Source organism: Oryctolagus cuniculus, chromosome 12, assembly GCF_964237555.1.
Source record: "Oryctolagus cuniculus chromosome 12, mOryCun1.1, whole genome shotgun sequence".
Lineage (NCBI taxonomy): Eukaryota > Metazoa > Chordata > Mammalia > Lagomorpha > Leporidae > Oryctolagus > Oryctolagus cuniculus.
In genome coordinates, this window is record NC_091443.1 from 78,192,538 (window position 1) to 78,210,242 (window position 17,705).

Sequence of the window (17,705 nt, forward strand, 5' to 3'; positions counted from 1 at the left end):
TGATGCCAGCGTCTCATATGAGTTCTGGTTCAAGCCTTCGCAGCTCCACTTCCAACCCAGCTCCTTTCTAATGTGCCTGGGAAAAGCAGTAGAAGATGGTCCAAGTGTTTAGGACTCGGCCACCACGTGGGAGACCTGGATGATGCTCCTGGCTCCTGGCTTCCATCTGATCCAGCCTCAGCTGTTGCAGCCATCTGTGGAGTGAACCAGAGACAGATCTCTCTCTCTCTCACTCACCCTCTCTCTTTTGCTTTTAACTCTGCCTTGCAAATATATAAATAAATAAATTTTTTTGAGACCTGCTGTATGTTTCTACTTTTTTATTTTGTTTTTATAAAGATTTATTTTTATTTATTTGAAAGAGTTACACAGAGAGAGAAGAGGCAGAGAGGTCTTCGATCCATTGATTCACTCCTCAATTGGCTGCAATGGCCAGAGCTGCACTGCTCTGAAGCCAGGAGCCTGGAGTTTCTTCCAGGTCTCCCATGTGGGTGCAGGGGCCCAAGGACTTGGGCCATCTTCTACTGCTTTCCCAGGCCATAAAGAGAGCAGGATCGGAAGTGGAGCAGCCGGGACTTGAACTGGTGCCCAAATGGGATGCCAGCACTGCAGGTGGCAGCTTTACCCACTATGCCATAGCTCTACCCCCCCCTTTAAAAAAAAAAAGACCTGGAACCTCCATCTGAGGCCACAATAACTGGGCCAGGCGAAAGCCAGGAGCCAAGAGCTTCATTCAGGTCTCCCAGTTAGGTGCAGGGGCCCAAGCATTTGAGCCATCCTCTATTGCTCTCCTAGGTTCATTATCAGGGAACTGTCCAGAAGTGGAGTGGCCAGGACCATATGGAATGCTGGCATCACAGGCAGCATCTTTACCCACCCCAAATAAGTAAATCTTAAACAAAAATAAAAATATCAGTTGAAACTAGGAATAAAATAACAAAAATATCTTAATTTGATAAAAAGACCTATACAATTTGACACTTACAGTAAAACAGAAATATTGACAGCAAAGTCACTAAGGTAAGAATGGATACAGTCTATTTTACTACTGTTTACAATCTATGTAACATAAGTTTAGAAACAAGAAATATAAATACCCACTACAAGGAGAAAGAACTGCCACCAAATAATGGTATCTAAAAGAACCAAAACAACAAGCTGACAAACTATCAGAACTCCAAAGTTCAGCAAGATAGTCACATACAAGATCAACTTACACAAACTTGTAACACCAAAGGAACTTTCCTATAAACTTAGAATAATCAGTTAGAAACTGCAATGCAGGGGCCAGCGCTATGGCATAGCCAGTAAATGCCGGTAATGCCTGCAATGCCAGTATCCCATATGGGCAATGGTTCAAGTCCCAGCTGCTCCACCTCTGACTGAACTCTCTGCTATGGCCTGGGAAGATGGCCCAAGTGCTTGGGCCCCTGCACCTGCATGGGAGACCTGAAGAAGCTCCTGACTTTGTGGATCGCTGCAGCTCCGGCCATTGCAGCTATCTGGGGAATGAACCAGTGGATGGAAGACCTCTCTCTCTGCCTCTGCCTCTCTGTAACCCTGCCTTTCAAATAAATAAATAAATCTTAAAAGAAAAAACTGCAATGGAAAAAAACAATTTCACTAGTAACTGCTGGGAAAACTTTAAGAATAGTTTAACAAAATATCAACAAGTCAAGTCCTTTTGCTGAGGGACATAAAGTAAATCCACATAAATGTAGATAAAATATCCTCATGGGAAATTGTAAACATGCCAAAGCTCTGCCAATTAATTTATATTCAGTGTAAACCCAATCAAAATACCAAGAAGACTTCATAGGGAGCTTGATAAATTAATGGAAAATTCATCGACAAAATACAAAATGTGCAGGTTTTATGAAGACATGAAGAGACTGGCAATTCCCCTGAACAAATATCAAAGATAACACTGGATAAAATGATCAAAACAACCCCTTCACGGCACTGGAAATCAATCAGAAGAAGGCAAATAGAAAAGTGTTCATTCTAGAAAAAAAAAGTGCTTCCAGCCACCCACTTCTAGGTAGTGTGACGAGCCTTGCAGTTTTACCACCATGAAGCTGGCTGGAAGAACCCAGAGCGTTGGTGGCAAAAAGGGAGGACACATTTCTGGGTGGGGCAGTGAAAATCCAAGGCTTTGGTGGGCCAAAGTGGCAGTCTTGGTTGTAAATGAATGGGGAAAATTTGCAGCTGAGGCTGAGGTTGAAGTCCTAGTCAGGATGAGGGCACAATTAGTCAGAATTCAAGGGAAAGATTATATACACAGGAGAGCCAGGAATGCACGGTGAGCTCCCTGCAGAACAACGCTCTCGCAAACAACGGAAGCAGCAGCACTGAAATGACATGCTGAATCAAAGGGCCACTGGAAAAGAAAAATAAGCCACTAAGTTTATATCTAGGAAAACTATTCTTCACAAGCGAAGGCAAAATAAATGCATTCCAAACACATGAAAACAGAGAACCTGCTGATAGCAGACCTACACTGTAAGATACATTAAAAAGAGACACATTCTGGGTTCTAGTCCCGGTTGGGGTGCCGGATCCTGCCCCAGTTGCCCCTCTTCCAGGCCAGCTCTCTGCTGTGGCCCGGGAGTGCAGTGGAGGATGGCCCAAGTGCTTGGGCCCTGCACCCCATGGGAGACCAGGAAAAGCACCTGGCTCCTGGCTTCGGATCAGTGCAGTGCGCCAGCCGCAGTGGGCCAGCCACAGTGGCCACTGGGGGTTGAACCAACAGAAAAGACCTTTCTCTCTGTCTCTCTCTGTCCACTCTGCCTGTCAAAAAAAAAAAAAAAAAAAAGAGAGAGAGAGAGAGAGAGACACATTGATATGGCAGAACAGGGAAGGAGCTTGCTGCCCCAGTCTAGGGGACGGTGGTTTAAAAAAGCGTGGAGAAAGCGCAATCTCAGGGAAGTTAGGAAGAAAACGGCAGAGGAAACTCCACGCAAATTAGAGGGACACTGTGGAGTTACAGGGAGGGTGTGGGCACACACAACTCAGGACCTCAGCACCAGCCCTGCAGAGAGTGGTGAGAGCAGACTACAGCAGCCCAAGCCACTGGCGATAAAGCTGCAGGAAGAGCCTGGCGTCAGTCTGGCTTTGAACCCTGTGGGGGACAGTGCACCTGCCAACCTAAAGGGAAGAAGCGGGGGACACGTTTCTCTCACCCCGACCACCCGGCACCAGCGTCCTGTAACTAGCCGGGGGAGGGGGGGCAGACACCATTTTGGACACTTACAACAGCTGCACCAGCTATGTCCGTGTGCCCAGCAAACAGCCAAGAGGAGACGCCCGAGTCTGGCCGAGAGAACTGTCAGGGGGCTGGGTGCTCATGACTGGGGGAGTCCTGTGTGCTGGGACTGTGGCTGAGTGGGAGGGCGCAGGGTGTGGCTGGGTCTTTGGACAGTCACTGTGGGTGGCTCCACACACTCTGGGCTCCCTGATTCCCCGGTGAGGGTCACTGCTGTGGGATCTGTGCTCACCCGGAAGACTGCACACATCCTGTGTGTGGTTCTTGTGGCAGTACAAATGAATATTTACTCACTGGGGCTAGCGACCAGGCATTGGTCTCCTTAGAGGAGAGGAAGCAAGTGTGAAATGACACCAACAGAACAGAAGAAATCTCCCCTCTGATGAAAAAAAAAAAAAGGAAAAAGAAAAGGGGAGATTTATCACGCCCAATCTGGGTGTCGCCTTGGACACTCCCCTCACCCTGGAGCACTGAACAGAGCTCCCTGTCCACACCCAGCACATGCCTCAGGTAGTCACTGAAAGAGCAAACACTCCACTGAGCCACAGAAGTGGAGTCGAAAGATAAAAGCCATCACAGGGGGGAAAAATCCCAACAAGTATCTCCAAAAAAACCTAAAAATAAACGCAGGAATTCAAGACAATAAGGAAGACAACACAACACCGCAAAGGAACACAACAACACATCAACATTAGAATGTGAAAATGAAGAGACCAGAGAAATGCTGGAAATGGAATTCAAAAAATTGATCACAGGATTACTTAGAAGTAATCAGAAGCTGGAGCCGGCTCTGTGGCTCACTTGGCTAACCCTCCGCCTGCGGCACCAGCATCCCATATGGGCGCTGGGTTCTAGTCCTGGCTGCTCCTCTTCCAGGCCAGCTCTCTGCTGTGGCCCGGAGGGCAGTGGAGGATGGTCCAAGTGCTTGGGCCCCTGCACTTGCATGGGAGACCAGGTGGAAACACCTGGATCCTGGCTTCAGATAGGCATAGCGCCAGCCATGGCGGCCATTTAGGGGGTGAACCAATGGAAGGAAGACCTTTCTCTCTGTCTCCCTCTCCGTCCATAATTCTGTCAAATAAATAAAAAAATAATTCTTTAAAAAAATTAGAAGCTATTCCATGAATTATAGAAATCCATACATGACATGAATGAAAATGTTCCCCATGAAATTGAGATTTTAAAAAGAAATCAAATGAAATGTTAGAAGTTAATAATTCAATAGAACAAATAAAAAATGAGGTAGAAACCCTTAACAACAGACTATCCAAGTTAGAAGACAAATCTCTGGAAATTTCGCAGTCAGAACAAAAAAAGAAGAAATTAGAGAACTAAAAGAACAGTACTGGAGATTTATGGGACACTATCAAATGACCCAACATACGGGTCTTAGGAATTCCTGAATGCATGGAAAGAGAACAGATTAGAAGGACTCTGTAGTGAAATAATTATAGAAAACTTTGCTAATTTGGAGAAAAAAGGGCACATCTAAATACCAGAAGCACATAGAACTCCTAATAGACATGACCAGAAAAGATCTTCACCATGACACATTGTAGTCAAACTCTCCACAGTGAAACAAAGAAAAGATTCTAAAATGTACATGAGAGAAATGCCAGATTACTTTCAGAGGATTTCCAATTAGACTCACTGCTGACTTCTCATCAGAAACCCTACAGGCTGGGAGAGAATGGCAGATATATTCCAAGTCTCTCTCTTTTTTTTTTTTGAAGTCAGAGTTACATAGATAGAGTGTGAGTGGGAGGGAGGGAGGGAGGGAGGGAGGGAGGGAGGGAGGGGGAGGGAGGGAGGGAGGGAGAGAGAGAGAGAGAGAGAGAGAGAGAGAGAGAGAGAGAGGGAAAGAGGGAGGGAGAAGAAGGGAGGGAGAGGGAGGGGGAGGGAGAGGGAGGGAGAGGGAGGGAGAGGTCTTCCATCCACTGGTTCACTCCCCAGTTGGCTGCAACAGCCGGAGCTGCACCAATCTGGAGCCAGGAGCCAGGGCCAGGAGCTTCTTCCAGGTTTCCCATGTGGGTGCAGGGGCCCAAGGATTTAGGCCATCTTGTACTGTTTTCTCAGGCCATTGCAGAGAGCTGGATCGGAAATTGAGCAGCCAGCACTACAGGCAGTGGCTTTACCCACTACACCACAATGCCAGACCCCCCAAAAATAAAGATTTATTTATTTCAAAGGTACAGTTAGAGAGAGAGAGAGAGAGACAGACAGACAGAAACAGATCTTCCATCTGCTGTTTCACTCCCCAAATGGCCACAAGAGCCGGAGCTGGGCTAGTCTAAAGCCAAGGGCCAAGAGCTTCTTCCAGGTCTCCTCAGTATGGGTGCAGCAGCCCAAGCACTTGAGCCGTCCTCCACTGCTTTCCCAGGCCATAAGCAGGGAGCTGGAGTGGAAGTGGAACAGCTGGGACTCAAACTGGCACCCATATGGAATGCCAGCATGGTAGGCAGTGGCTTTGCCCACTATACCATAACGCTAGCCCCAAAATGTTTTATTTTAATTATCCTTAATTGATTTAAAAGTTAACTGTTCAAAGCAGTAATACAGATTGACTATCTCTAAGCTGAAAATCCAAAATCTGAAATGTTCCAAAATCTGAAACTTTTCTAGCACTGACATGATGCCACAAGTAGAAAACTGCACATCTGAACACAGGTGAAACACAGGTGCAATTAAAAAACACTGCATTAAATGATCTTCAGGATATATTTATAAATTACATACATCCTTGGGCCCCTGCACCTCCATGGGAGACCCAGAGGAAGCTCTTGGCTCCCAGCTTTGGATCAGCACAGCTCTGGTCACTGAAGCCATTTGGGGAATGAACCAGTGGATGGAAGACCTTTCTCTATGTCTCTCCATCTCAATGTCTGTAACTCTACCTCTAAATTAAATAAATAAAATATTTTTTAAAATGACAGAAGAGGCCAGTGCCGCGGCTCACTTGGCTAATCCTCCACCTGCGGCGCTGGCACACCAGGTTCTAGTCCCGGTTGCTCCTCTTCCAGTCCAGCTCTCTGCTGTGGCCTGGGAGGGCAGTGGAAGATGGCCCAAGTGCTTGGGCCCTGCACCCCATGGGAGACCAGGAGAAGCACCTGGCTCCTGGCTTCGGATCGGCGCACCGCCGGCCATAGCAGCCATTGGGGGAGTGAACCAACAGAAGGAAGACCTTTCTCTCTCTCTCTCACTGTCTATATAACTCTCTCTCTCTGTCTCTCTCTCTCTCTCACTGTCTAACTCTACCTGGCAAAAAATTTTAAAAAATTAAATAAAAAAATAAAAAATGACAGAAGAGCACACTAAACAGTTGACTTAACCAGGTGAAAAGCTGAGTAGGAACAAAGAGCTCCATCTCAAGTGGAAAACAAACAAAACCAAAAATTGATAAAGACAATTTCTTTTTTTTTTTTTGTAAAGATTTAATTTATTTATTTGGGGGGCCGGCACTGTGGCTCACTCGGTTAATCCTCCACCTGTGGTGCTGGCATCCCATATGGGCGCCGGTTCTAGTCCCAGTTACTTTTCTTCCAGTCCAGCTCTCTGCTGTGGCCCGGGAGTGCAGTGGAGGATGGCCCAAGTGCTTAGGCCCTGCACCCCATGGGAGATCAGGAGGAAGCACCTGGCTCCTGGCTTCGGATCGGCGTAGTTCTGGCCGTAGCGGCCATTTGGGTGGAACCAATGGAAGGAAGACCTTTCTCTGTCTCTCTCTGTCTAACTCTGTATGTCAAATAAAATTGAAAAAAAAAAAAAGATTCATTTATTTATTTGAAAGTTGGAGTTACACACAGAGTGAAGGAGAGGCAGAGGCAGAGAGAGAGAAAGGTCTTCCACCTGATGGTTCACTCCCCAATTGGCCGTAATGGCCGGAGCTGTGCCAATCTGAAGCCAGGAGCCAGGAGCTTCTTCTGGGTCTCCCACACAGGTGCAGAGGCCCAAAGACTTGGGCCATCTTCCACTGCTTTCCCAGGCCACAGCAGAGAGCTGGATTGGAAGTAGAGCAGCCGGGACTCAAACTGGTGCCCATATGGGATGCTGGCACTGCAGGTGGCAGCTTTACCTGCTATGCCACAGTGCCAGCCCCAAGACAATTTCAAAATATAATACGACAACCCACGAAAGAAAAAGTAGTGAACAAGACAGGAGAAGTAGGCAATAGCAGTTAAGAATACCCAAGAGGAAAGAAAGCAAGTTTCAGAGGATTAGTCAGGCATCAAATGGCCCAGCTTTCACTAATCACCTCAAGCCTGCATACTTCCACCCTAATCCCTGGCTCCTAGTCTTGGCCTGCCACACACAAGGCTGTTGTAACCACGTGGGGCGTGAAGGAGTAGACAAAAAGATTTCTCTCTTCCTCTCCCCCTGCCCTCGATCTCTGATGCTTTGCCTTTCAAATAAATAAATCTTAAAACAATAAAATCCAAACCCAACTAACTTTATATTCTTGCTAAAAATCCCTATTGTCTTCAGGAAATATTTTTAAATCTTAAAATTTTTTTCTAACCAATAAATGTCCCCTTACTGTGCCATGTCTTCCCATGCACTCACCCCAGCTATCTATAATGTCATTTTCTCAAGTACTCCTCAGATAACCATGACTCATTCTCCAGAATCCAGCAAACAATGCCATCTCAGATTTCCTGACCACACTGGCAGGCTGAGACACTGATCTTTCTGCCAGTGTTTTCTCTTTATGCTCCAATGACCCTTTATGGATACCTGGTAAAATGTTTGATCTTTGCTGTCTGTTACCCTCTCAAGACCACGAGTAAACAAAAAGTCAAGACTGGCTGGTTCAGTTCTGTCTTAGCACCTTCCACAGTGTTCAGTAAATGTCAGTAAAATGAATGAATAATGGACAGCAGCAAGACCACGGAGAAACAGATGCATTAAGCCAACTTTGAAGCAATAAAGATTTGAGGTAAACATTCACATGAGTGTTTGGCACAGTAGTTCAGTCACTGCTTGGGATGAACACATTACATACTTAAGTGCCTGGTTTGAGTCCTGACTGCTCTGCTTTTGATCCAGCTTCCTGCTAAAATGTATCCTGGGAAGCAGCAGATAACGGCTCAAGCACTTGGGGCCCTGCCACCTACATGGGAGACCCAGATGGAGTTCTGGGCTTCCGGTTTCAGGCTGGCCCAGCCCTGGGTATTGTAGATATTTGGGGAGTGAACCAGTAGATGGAAGACCTCTGCCTTTCAAATAAAATTGAACAATAAAAAGATTTATATGAACATGTGTAAAACTGATTATCATTGTTAATACCACTCTGTAAACATGAATAAATTGCTTTATGAGACATAAAAGGGAGCCAAAAGAATAGCTGGCTTATTTCCTTTTAGGCCTTGTTAAGTGCAGACATGGATCATCTCACTGCCCAAGGACTGAAGCAGACACAAAGAGGCAGTGCTAGGAATGCTGCAGAGAGAATCATCCAGAGCCCTGATTTAAGCAAATGTGATTATTGTTCTATCTCCATACTTTTTCTGCTAGATAAGCCAAATTCTCTTTATTGTTTAAACTCTAGTTTTTTCAATTCAAACAAACTGAGTTAATTGTAAAATGACTGCAAATTCTCTCCATCCCTATACATGCACCCCCTTAGTGACGTAGCTTAGACCTTACTTGCGGGAAGAGGTGTATTCTATTTTTCTAATCCCTGACCCTGGACGTAGCTCTGTGACTTGCTTTGGCTACTGGAACACTAACGCACAGGACAGAGCAGAGGCTTTAAGGCTTCTTGTGCACTGGGATTTTCCCTCTTGTGCTACTGGGAACCTTAATATTACCAAGTAAAGAAGCCATCTTTAGGCTCCAGAAGGGGAGATGCCGTGTGGAGAGTGACCCCAGCTTTCCTAGTCAAGGCTCTTATCATGTGAGGACATCCTAGACCATCTAGCCACAGCTGACCCAGCCAGAGACCAAAAGAACTACCTGTCCAACACACAGATCTGTATATCAGTATATTACTAAGTTCAAGGTACTGGATGCTGGTGCTGCCCTCTGTTCAACTGTCCAGTTTCATCAACCCTGCCAGTACAGCAGGCCCTGTGCCTTATTTATCTTATTAATTTAGTAAATGTTTATCTCATCACACATTTTATATTATTTTGCTTTTGTTTTTAAAATCAAAAGGCTGATGGGTATAATAATATAAGAAAAGATGGAGGGGGCAGCATTTGGTATAGCAAATAAAGCCGCCACCTTTGATGCTGGCAGAGGTTCAAGTCCCAGCTGCTCCACTTCCAATCCAGCTCCCTACTAATGTGCCTGAGAAAGCAGCAGACGATGGCTTAAGTGCTTGGGGCCCTGCACCCTCGTAGGAGACCCAGAAGAAGCTCCTGGCTTCTGCCTTTCACCTGGCAAAGCTCTGGCTGTTGCAGCCATTTGTGGAGTGAATCGGGGGATGGAAGACCTCTCCCTCTGTTGTAACACTGCCTTTTAAATAAATTAAATATGGGCCGGGATTGTGACATAGTGGACAAAGCTGCAGCCTGTGATTCCAGCATCCCAAATGGGCACTGGTTCAAGTTCCAGCTGCTTCATTTCTGATCCTGTTCTCTGCTAATGCATCTGGGAAAACAGCAGAGGAGGACCCAAATGCTTGGGCCCTTGCACCCACACAGGAGACCCGTAACAAGCTCCTGGTTCCTGGCTTTGGATTGGCCCAGCTCTGGCCATTGTGGCCATTTGGGGAATGAACCAGCAGATGGAAGATCTTTCTCTCTCCTTCTCTCAGTCTCTTCCTCTCTGTAACTCTGCCTTTCAAATAAGCAAAATCAATCTTTAAAAAAGGTGGGGTGCAGCGCTGAGGCGCAGTGGGTTAAAGGCCCAGCCTGCTGCACTAGCATCCCGTATGGAAACCAGTCCAGGTCCTGGCTGCTCCACTTCCAATCCAGCTCCCTACTAATGTACCTGGGAAAGCAGTGGAGGATGATCCAAGTCCTTGGGCCCCAGCACCCATGTGGGAGAACCAAAAGAAGCTCCTGGCTTCAGATCGGCTCAGCTCCAGCTGTTGCGGCCAACTGGGGAGTGAACCAGCAGATGGAAGACTTTCTCTCTTTGTCACTCTCTCTCTGTCTCTACCTCTCTCTGTAACTGTTTCAAATAAATAAAATAAATCTTTAAAAAAAAAAAAAAGATGGAATCATGGGGATGACAGGAACCTTTGGCCAGCTGACCGTATCATATGTCCAATTAGTAAGTAAAAGACAAAGTATACAACCAGAAGCTATAATTAGAAGTTGGAGGGGATGACATCAGGCAGTAATGTGGTTAGTGGTTCAGGCACTAGTTAGGACACCCACAACCCTGGTCAGAGTGCCTGGATTCAATGCCCATTTCTGTTCCTGGCTCCTGCTTCCTACTGAGGCGGATCCTGAAAGGCAACAGTAATGACTCCAGTAACTCAGGCACTGCACTCAATGGGAGAGACCCGGACTGACGACCCACTCCCAGCTCGGGCCTCAGGACAGCCCCGGCTAGTCACTGCAGGCATCTGCGAAGTGGGCCGGCAGATGCGGCAGGGCTCACACTCGCTCGCTCACTCTCCCCTCCTCCCTCACTCTCAAAAAACAAATAAAACTTTTTGAATAACGTGAACGAGATGCTCCAGCAATCACTTTCCCATAGATACGAATTTGAACAGCTATTCATACACCAAGCCACCTTCAAAGAGCTAAGGAAGCCAGGTGAGAGACCACGGTGCCTGGTTTTCAGTAAAAGAGAAGCTGCACCGGAGAAGACAGGAAGGAAAAGGGATGCTGTATCACCCCTCGGCCTGCTCAGAGCAATGTACTCCCATGTCTCCCCCTTGGGGGACAAAGAAGCAATTAAGTCCAGACTTCAGTACTAGGCCCACTACTATAAAACCCAGCAGAGGCGGGGCCTCATGACCCCTGTTCCCAAGCCAGAACCTTTAGCCTGAGCCTTTGGACCTTCCTTAGCCAAAAGGCTAAGGGCAGACTGCACCACTCCTCAACCAACCACTGGCAGCAGCACAGTAAAACACTAATCTCTGGGAAGGAGGATGAGACCATCAGTATAGATTTTGCCATGGAGCTCAAGGGCAGGCCTGCCACGATGAAACCCAGCACCAGATAAGCCAAAGGTCTCTAACCCCAAGCCATGGCTTGTACATATAGAGTCTTAGTTCACACTGAACAACATCTTAACTGCAAATTTCAGACAAATCTGGGGTCGGACCTCCTCCAGTCCTGAACAGCAACAACACACAGAGGCCGGCACTGTGGCTTAGTGGGTAAAGCTGCTGCCTGAAGTGCTGGCATCCCACATGAGCGCCGGTTCGAGTCCCGGCTGTTCCACTTCTGATTCAGCTCTCTGCTATAGCCTGTGAAAGCAGTGGAAGATGGCCCAAGTCCTTGGGCCCCTGCACCTGCGTGGGAGACCTGGAAGAAGCTCCTGGCTTAGGATTGGCACAGCTGCAGCCATTGCGGCCAATTGGGGAGTCAATCAGCGGATGGAAGACCTCTCTCTCTGTCTCTCCTTCTATTAACTCTGACTTTCAAGTAAACAAATAAATCTTAACACACACACACACACACACACACACACACACAGAGCAGACTTGTAGCAGACTTTGGTGGAGGGTGCCATCTAGTGATGAAATAGCAGAACTGGACACAGACTCAAACAGCATGGAATTTCTGGAAGGCAGGCAACAACATAGCCATATTATGAAGACTTGACAAAAACCAATAATCCTTCAATGCAAAGATGATGTCATTTCCCCATAAGAATCAAAAACTATAATAACCATGATCTCACCTTATGAACAAAATAAGGTATCAGAAAACAATCAGATACCAACCGATATATGCAAATTCCCAGATGCAGAATTCAAAATGGCTGTTTTAAGGAAACTCAATGATATTCAGGGAATGCAGAGAAATTACTCATTACTCTAAAAGAAATAACAGATATTACAGATTCAATTAGTCATTTCAATTTGTCAAAATGAGAATTAAAGGTAAGAAACTTATTCAAATTAGTCAGAAGAGTTAAGACAGAGAAGAAGGTAGGGGCCACCGTTGTGGTACAGTGGGTTAGGTTGCTGCCTGCAACACCAGCATCCCATATGGGTGCCAGTTCAAGTCCCACTGCCCCACTTCAAATCCAGCTCCCTGCTAATGGTCTGGAAAAAGCAGCAGAAGGTGGTCTAAGTGCTTGCGTCCTTGCATCCACATGGGAAACACAAATGACGCTCCTGGCTCCAGCCTGGCTTAGTCGTGGCAACTTGGGGAGTGGACCAGTGAATGGAAGATTTGTCTCTCCCTCTCTCTCTATAACTCTTTCAAATAAATAAATAAATAAATCTTAAAAAATAAAAGAGGGAGAAAGAGAGGGGGAGAGGGAGGGAAAGGTGTGGGGAGCAACTGAGACTAGACTAAGTTACTGGAATTAAGACTTATTCTATGCATCTGCTCTCCCACAATGTGGCGCTGGGAGAGGAGGAAACAGCTTCTACACAGCTGCCTCCAGTTCAACCAATAAACTGTAGGACCTGCTCCTGATTGGAGGAGAGCAGCGTACTCGGCGTGTGGGTAGCAGAGTTGGGATTGGTGGAAGAGGACTATAAAGGAGGAGAGAGACAACGTGCACGAGGAACATCTGAAGGAACACCTGAGCAGCCCCTGAGAGAGCCGGCCGGCGGTGTGCTGCTCCCCCGCGGAAGCGGGGAAAGTGGCAGGGGGTACCGCCCCTCCACAGAGGTGGAGGGGTCGAGAGCCAACCCGGGAAGGACCAGCAGCAAACCGGGGAAGGGCCAAGCAGACGAAAGAACAGCGCAGGGTCCTGTGTCGTTCCTCTGCGAAGAGGGGGAGCGACAGAAAGGGAGAGAGGGAAAAAGGGAGGGGGAGAGAGAAGGTAGATGAGTAGTTGCCTAGAACTATGGGTCTGAAAAAATGTGGACTGTTAATGGGTATTGGGTTTCTTTTCGGGGTGATACAAATATTCCCAAACTGACTGTGATATAGTTATATAAATCAGAATATATTAAACTATATTTTAAGAGGGTGAATTGTATAGTATGTGAATTATATCTCAAAAAATAATACATTGACAATTAAATCTTTCCCTGCTGATTAAAGGCTGCACTGGTTTAAAAAAAAAAAGTGGGGCCGGCGCCGCGGCTCACTAGGCTAATCCCCCGCCTTGCGGTGCCGGCACACCGGGTTCTAGTCCTGGTCGGGGTGCTGGATTCTGTCCCGGTTGCCCCTCTTCCAGGCCAGCTCTCTGCTGTGGCCCGGGAGTGCAGTGGAGGATGGCCCAAGTGCTTGGGCCCTGCACCCCATGGGAGACCAGGAGAAGCACCTGGCTCCTGCCATCGGATCAGCGCGGTGTGCTGGCTGCAGCGTGCCGGCTGCGGCGGCCATTGGAGGGTGAACCAACGGCAAAGGAAGACCTTTCTCTCTCTCTCTCTCACTGTCCACTCTGCCTGTCCAAAAACAAAAAAAAGTGGGGCTGGACTGTGGCATAGGGGGTACAGCCGCTGCCTGCAGCACCAGCATCCCATATGGGTGCCAGTTCAAGTCCCGGCTACTCCACTTCTGATACAGCTCTTTGCTATGGCCTGGGAAAGCAGTAGAAGATGGCCCAGTGCTTGGGCAGCTGTACCCATGTGGGAGACCCGAAAGAAGCTCCTGACTTCAGATCAGCCCAGCTCTGGTCATTATGGCCATTTGGAGAGTGAACCAGCAGATAGAAGATTTAGAAGATTCTCATTCATTCTCATTCTCATTCTCTCTCTCTCTCTCTCTCTCTCTCTGTGTGTGTGTGTGTGTGTGTGTCTGTCTCTGTCTCTGTCTCTCCCTTCCTCTGGAACTCTCTCAAATAATTAAGTCTTAAAAAAAGAAGTGAAACACTTATATCCTAGAAACTTTTCAATTTTTAAACTCCTCTAAAAATAAGACCCTCTCCCTGAAAGAAATAAATCCATCATCCAATTCTGATACCCTCAACTTTCATGTAGATTTTCAGGAACCCATCTAAATAGTAGACAGGCTGCATAACATAGTAAGTCCTATAATCAAAGGATGAGTGCAATGCTTAGGGACTGCGATCATTAGAATGAATTATCCGTACACAGTTTACTATTATCTCTTTAGAGGACTTTAGCAATCTGCAACTTACCTTCATCAGGGCATTGAGTGCATACTTTTGATCCTCTCGCTTTGCTACAGCTTTTGCTTCCGCAGCTTCTTTTGCTCTCTCTTGTGCTTGCAAAATAGATTTTTCTCTTATTCTTTGCATCATCTCTTTGTCAACTAAAACGTAAGGAATATTGCTAAGTTAGGATTATGATATATTCATTTTGTGAGAAAATTATTTAACATACTGATCCAGGATGAGATTCTTTTACACTCAGTGTCACAAGGAGATGTGGAACTGTTTTTCAGTATTAACCTGACAAGAAGCTGACCCTAGAAGGTAAGCAATGATGAACTGCTACAGAATAAAGTGGGGTGGGGAGGAAGACAAAGAAATGGAGGACAAGACATGAGGCAGAGGGAATGAGAGCAGAAAAATGAATGAGAGTGAAAGGGGGTAGGAACAAGAACACATTTATCCTACCTCTGTTGAGAAACCATGGCTTATAAACCTGATTGCAATAACTAATCACCATGGGGGTCAATTAGAAAATGGGTTGAAATCAAGCGAAATGGGGGCTGGCGCTGCAGTGCAGCAGGGTAAAGCCCTGGCCTGCAGTGCCAGCATCTCATATGGATGCCAGTTCGAATCCCAGCTGCCCGCTGCCCCACTACTGATACATCTCCCTGTTAATGTGCCCAAAAAAGCAGCAGAGGATGGCCCAAGCAGTTGGGCCCCTGCACCTACGTGGGAGACCCGGAAGAAGTTCCTGGCTCCTAGCTTTGGATAGGTTTAACTCCAGCCATTGTGGCCATTTGGGGAATAAACCAGCAGATGGAAGACCTCTCTTCCTCTGTTTCTACCTCTCTCTGTGTAACTCTGACTTTCGAATAAATAAAATAAATCTTTAAAAAAAAATCACCTGAAATGTTCCACCTTCACAAACATTAAGTGGTCATTTATACACACAAGGAGTACAGGACCAGCAAAAATAACAAATTAACATGACATACCACACAAGGGTACTTCAAAAAGTTCATGGAAAATATAACCAAAAGATTAAGATCATGGTGGTACAAAAAATGTTGAAATCCAAGCATAAAGTTTTTTTTCATTAAAAATGTATTTATTTGACGGCCGGTGCCACGGCTCACTAGGCTAATCCTCCACATGCAGCGCCAGCACACCGGGTTCTAGTCCTGGTCAGGGCGCCGGAGTCTGTCCCGGTCGCTCCTCTTCCAGGCCAGCTCTCTGCTGTGGCCAGGGAGTGCAGTGGAGGATGGCCCAGGTGCTTGAGCCCTGCACCCGCATGGGAGACCAGGAGGAAGCACCTGGTTCCTGGCTTGGGATTAGCACAGTGCGCCGGCCACAGAGGCCATTGGGGGGCTGAACCAACGGAAAAAGGAGGAACTTTCTCTCTGTCTTTGTCACTCTCACTGTCCACTCTGCCTGTCAAAAAAAAATAAATAAATAAATAAAAATATTTATTTGGCCGGTGCCACGTCTCACTTGGCTAATCCACTGCTTGCAGCGCCAGCCCGCAGGTTCTAGACCCGGTTGGGGTGCCGGATTCTGTCCCGGTTGCTCCTTTTCCCGTCCAGCTCTCTGCTGTGGCCCAGGAAGGCAGTGGAGGATGGCCCAAGTGCTTGGGCCCTGCACCTGCATGGGAGACCAGGAGGAAGCACCTGGCTCCTGGCTTTGGATCGGCACAGTGCCGGCCATGGCAGCCATTTGAGGGGTGAACCAATGGAGGGAAGACCTTTCTCTATGTCTCTCTTTCTCACTGTGTAACTCTGCCTATCAAAAAAAAAAAAAGTATTTATTTAAGAATTAAGGTATATTTTTACAAGATTTATTTATTTACTTATTTATTAATTTATTTATTTGAAAGGCAACGAGAAAGAAGGGGTAGGGTGAGAGAGTGAGATCTTCCATCCACTGATTCACTCCCCAAATGGCCCCAACGGCTGCAGCAGGGCCAATCCGAAGCCAGAAGCCAGGAGCTTCTTCTGGGTCTTCCATGTGGGTTCAGGGGCCCAAGCGCTTGGGCATCCTCTACCTCTCTTCCAGGAACGTGAACATGGAGCTGAATTGGAAATAGAGCAGCCAGGACACGAACCAGCACCCATACAGGATGCTGGCACTACAGGCAGAAGCTTAACCTGCTTTGCCACAGCACCGGCCCCAGCATAGCTTTTCATAAAACATATTTTCCAAGATCTTTTTGAAGATCCCTCATATGCATGGATTTCAAACTTTTTACAACAAAATAAAGTTATCTTTTGATCTCATTCTTCCACAAACTCTTAACTTCATTTGAAGGGCAGAGAGACAGTAACAGACAGAAATATTTCACCTACTGCTTCATCTGACAAACGCCCACAACTACCTAGGCCATAGTTAGGAGCCTGGAATTCAATCCAGGCCCCCAGTGCGAGTGAAAGGGATCCAAGTACTTAAGCCATCCCCTGCTGCCTCCCAGGTTATGCAATAGAAAGCTGGGCTCAGAAGCAGAGCCACGACTCAACCCTAGGCACTCAAGTATGGTATGTGGGCACTGCACGTGGCATCTAACTGCTGCACTAAATGTCTACCCCTCCATGAACCTTCTGAAGTGCTGCATGTGAAAATCCCAACCCTGGGGCCGCTGCTGTGGCACAGTGAGTTAGCTGCCATCTGCAGTGCTGGCATCCCACGTGGGCACCGGTTCGAGTCCTGGCTGCGCCACTTCCAATTCAGCTCTCTGCTCATGCACCTGGGAAGTCCTTGGGCTCCTGAACCCATGAAGTAGACCCTGTTGAATCTCCTGGCTTCAGCCTGGCTCGGTCCTGGCCGATGCAGCCATTTAGGGAGTGAATCAGCCAACAGAAGATCTCTCTCTCTGCCTTCAAATTAATAAATAAATCTTTTAAAAAAAAAGAGAGACACACACACAAATAAAAGAAAATCCCAACGCAGCAATGTGATAATATCTGGAGGTGGGTCTTTTGGGAGGTAGTGTCTTTTTTTTTTTTTTTTTTTTGACAGGCAGAGTTAGACAGTGAGAGAGAGATAGAGAGAGAGAGAGAAAGCTCTTCCCTCTGTTGGTTCACCCCCCAAACGGCTGCTACGGCCAGGCCAGCGCTGCACCGATCCGAAGCCAGGAGCCAGGTGCTTCCTCCTGGTCTCCCATGCCGGTGCAGGGCCCAAGCACTTGGGCCATCCTCCACTGCACTGCCGGGCCACAGCAGAGAGCTGGCCTGGAAGAGGAGCAACCGGGACAGAATCCAGCGCCCCGACTGGGACTAGAACCTGGGGTGCCAGTGCCACAAGCGGA

General features: G+C 47.1%; 1 protein-coding gene across 3 annotated transcripts in view; it reads right to left on the bottom strand.

Moving 5' to 3' along the window:
• The window catches only part of DNAAF4 (dynein axonemal assembly factor 4), a 63,375-nt gene that overhangs the window by 40,981 nt on the left and 4,689 nt on the right, over positions 1-17,705 (bottom strand). For all 3 annotated transcript variants that reach the window (XM_070054226.1, XM_002717734.5, XM_002717733.5), the window contains exon 3: positions 14,432-14,565. In XM_070054226.1, the coding sequence (XP_069910327.1) occupies positions 14,432-14,565 (134 nt within the window). The remainder of the gene's footprint in view (positions 1-14,431; positions 14,566-17,705) is intronic.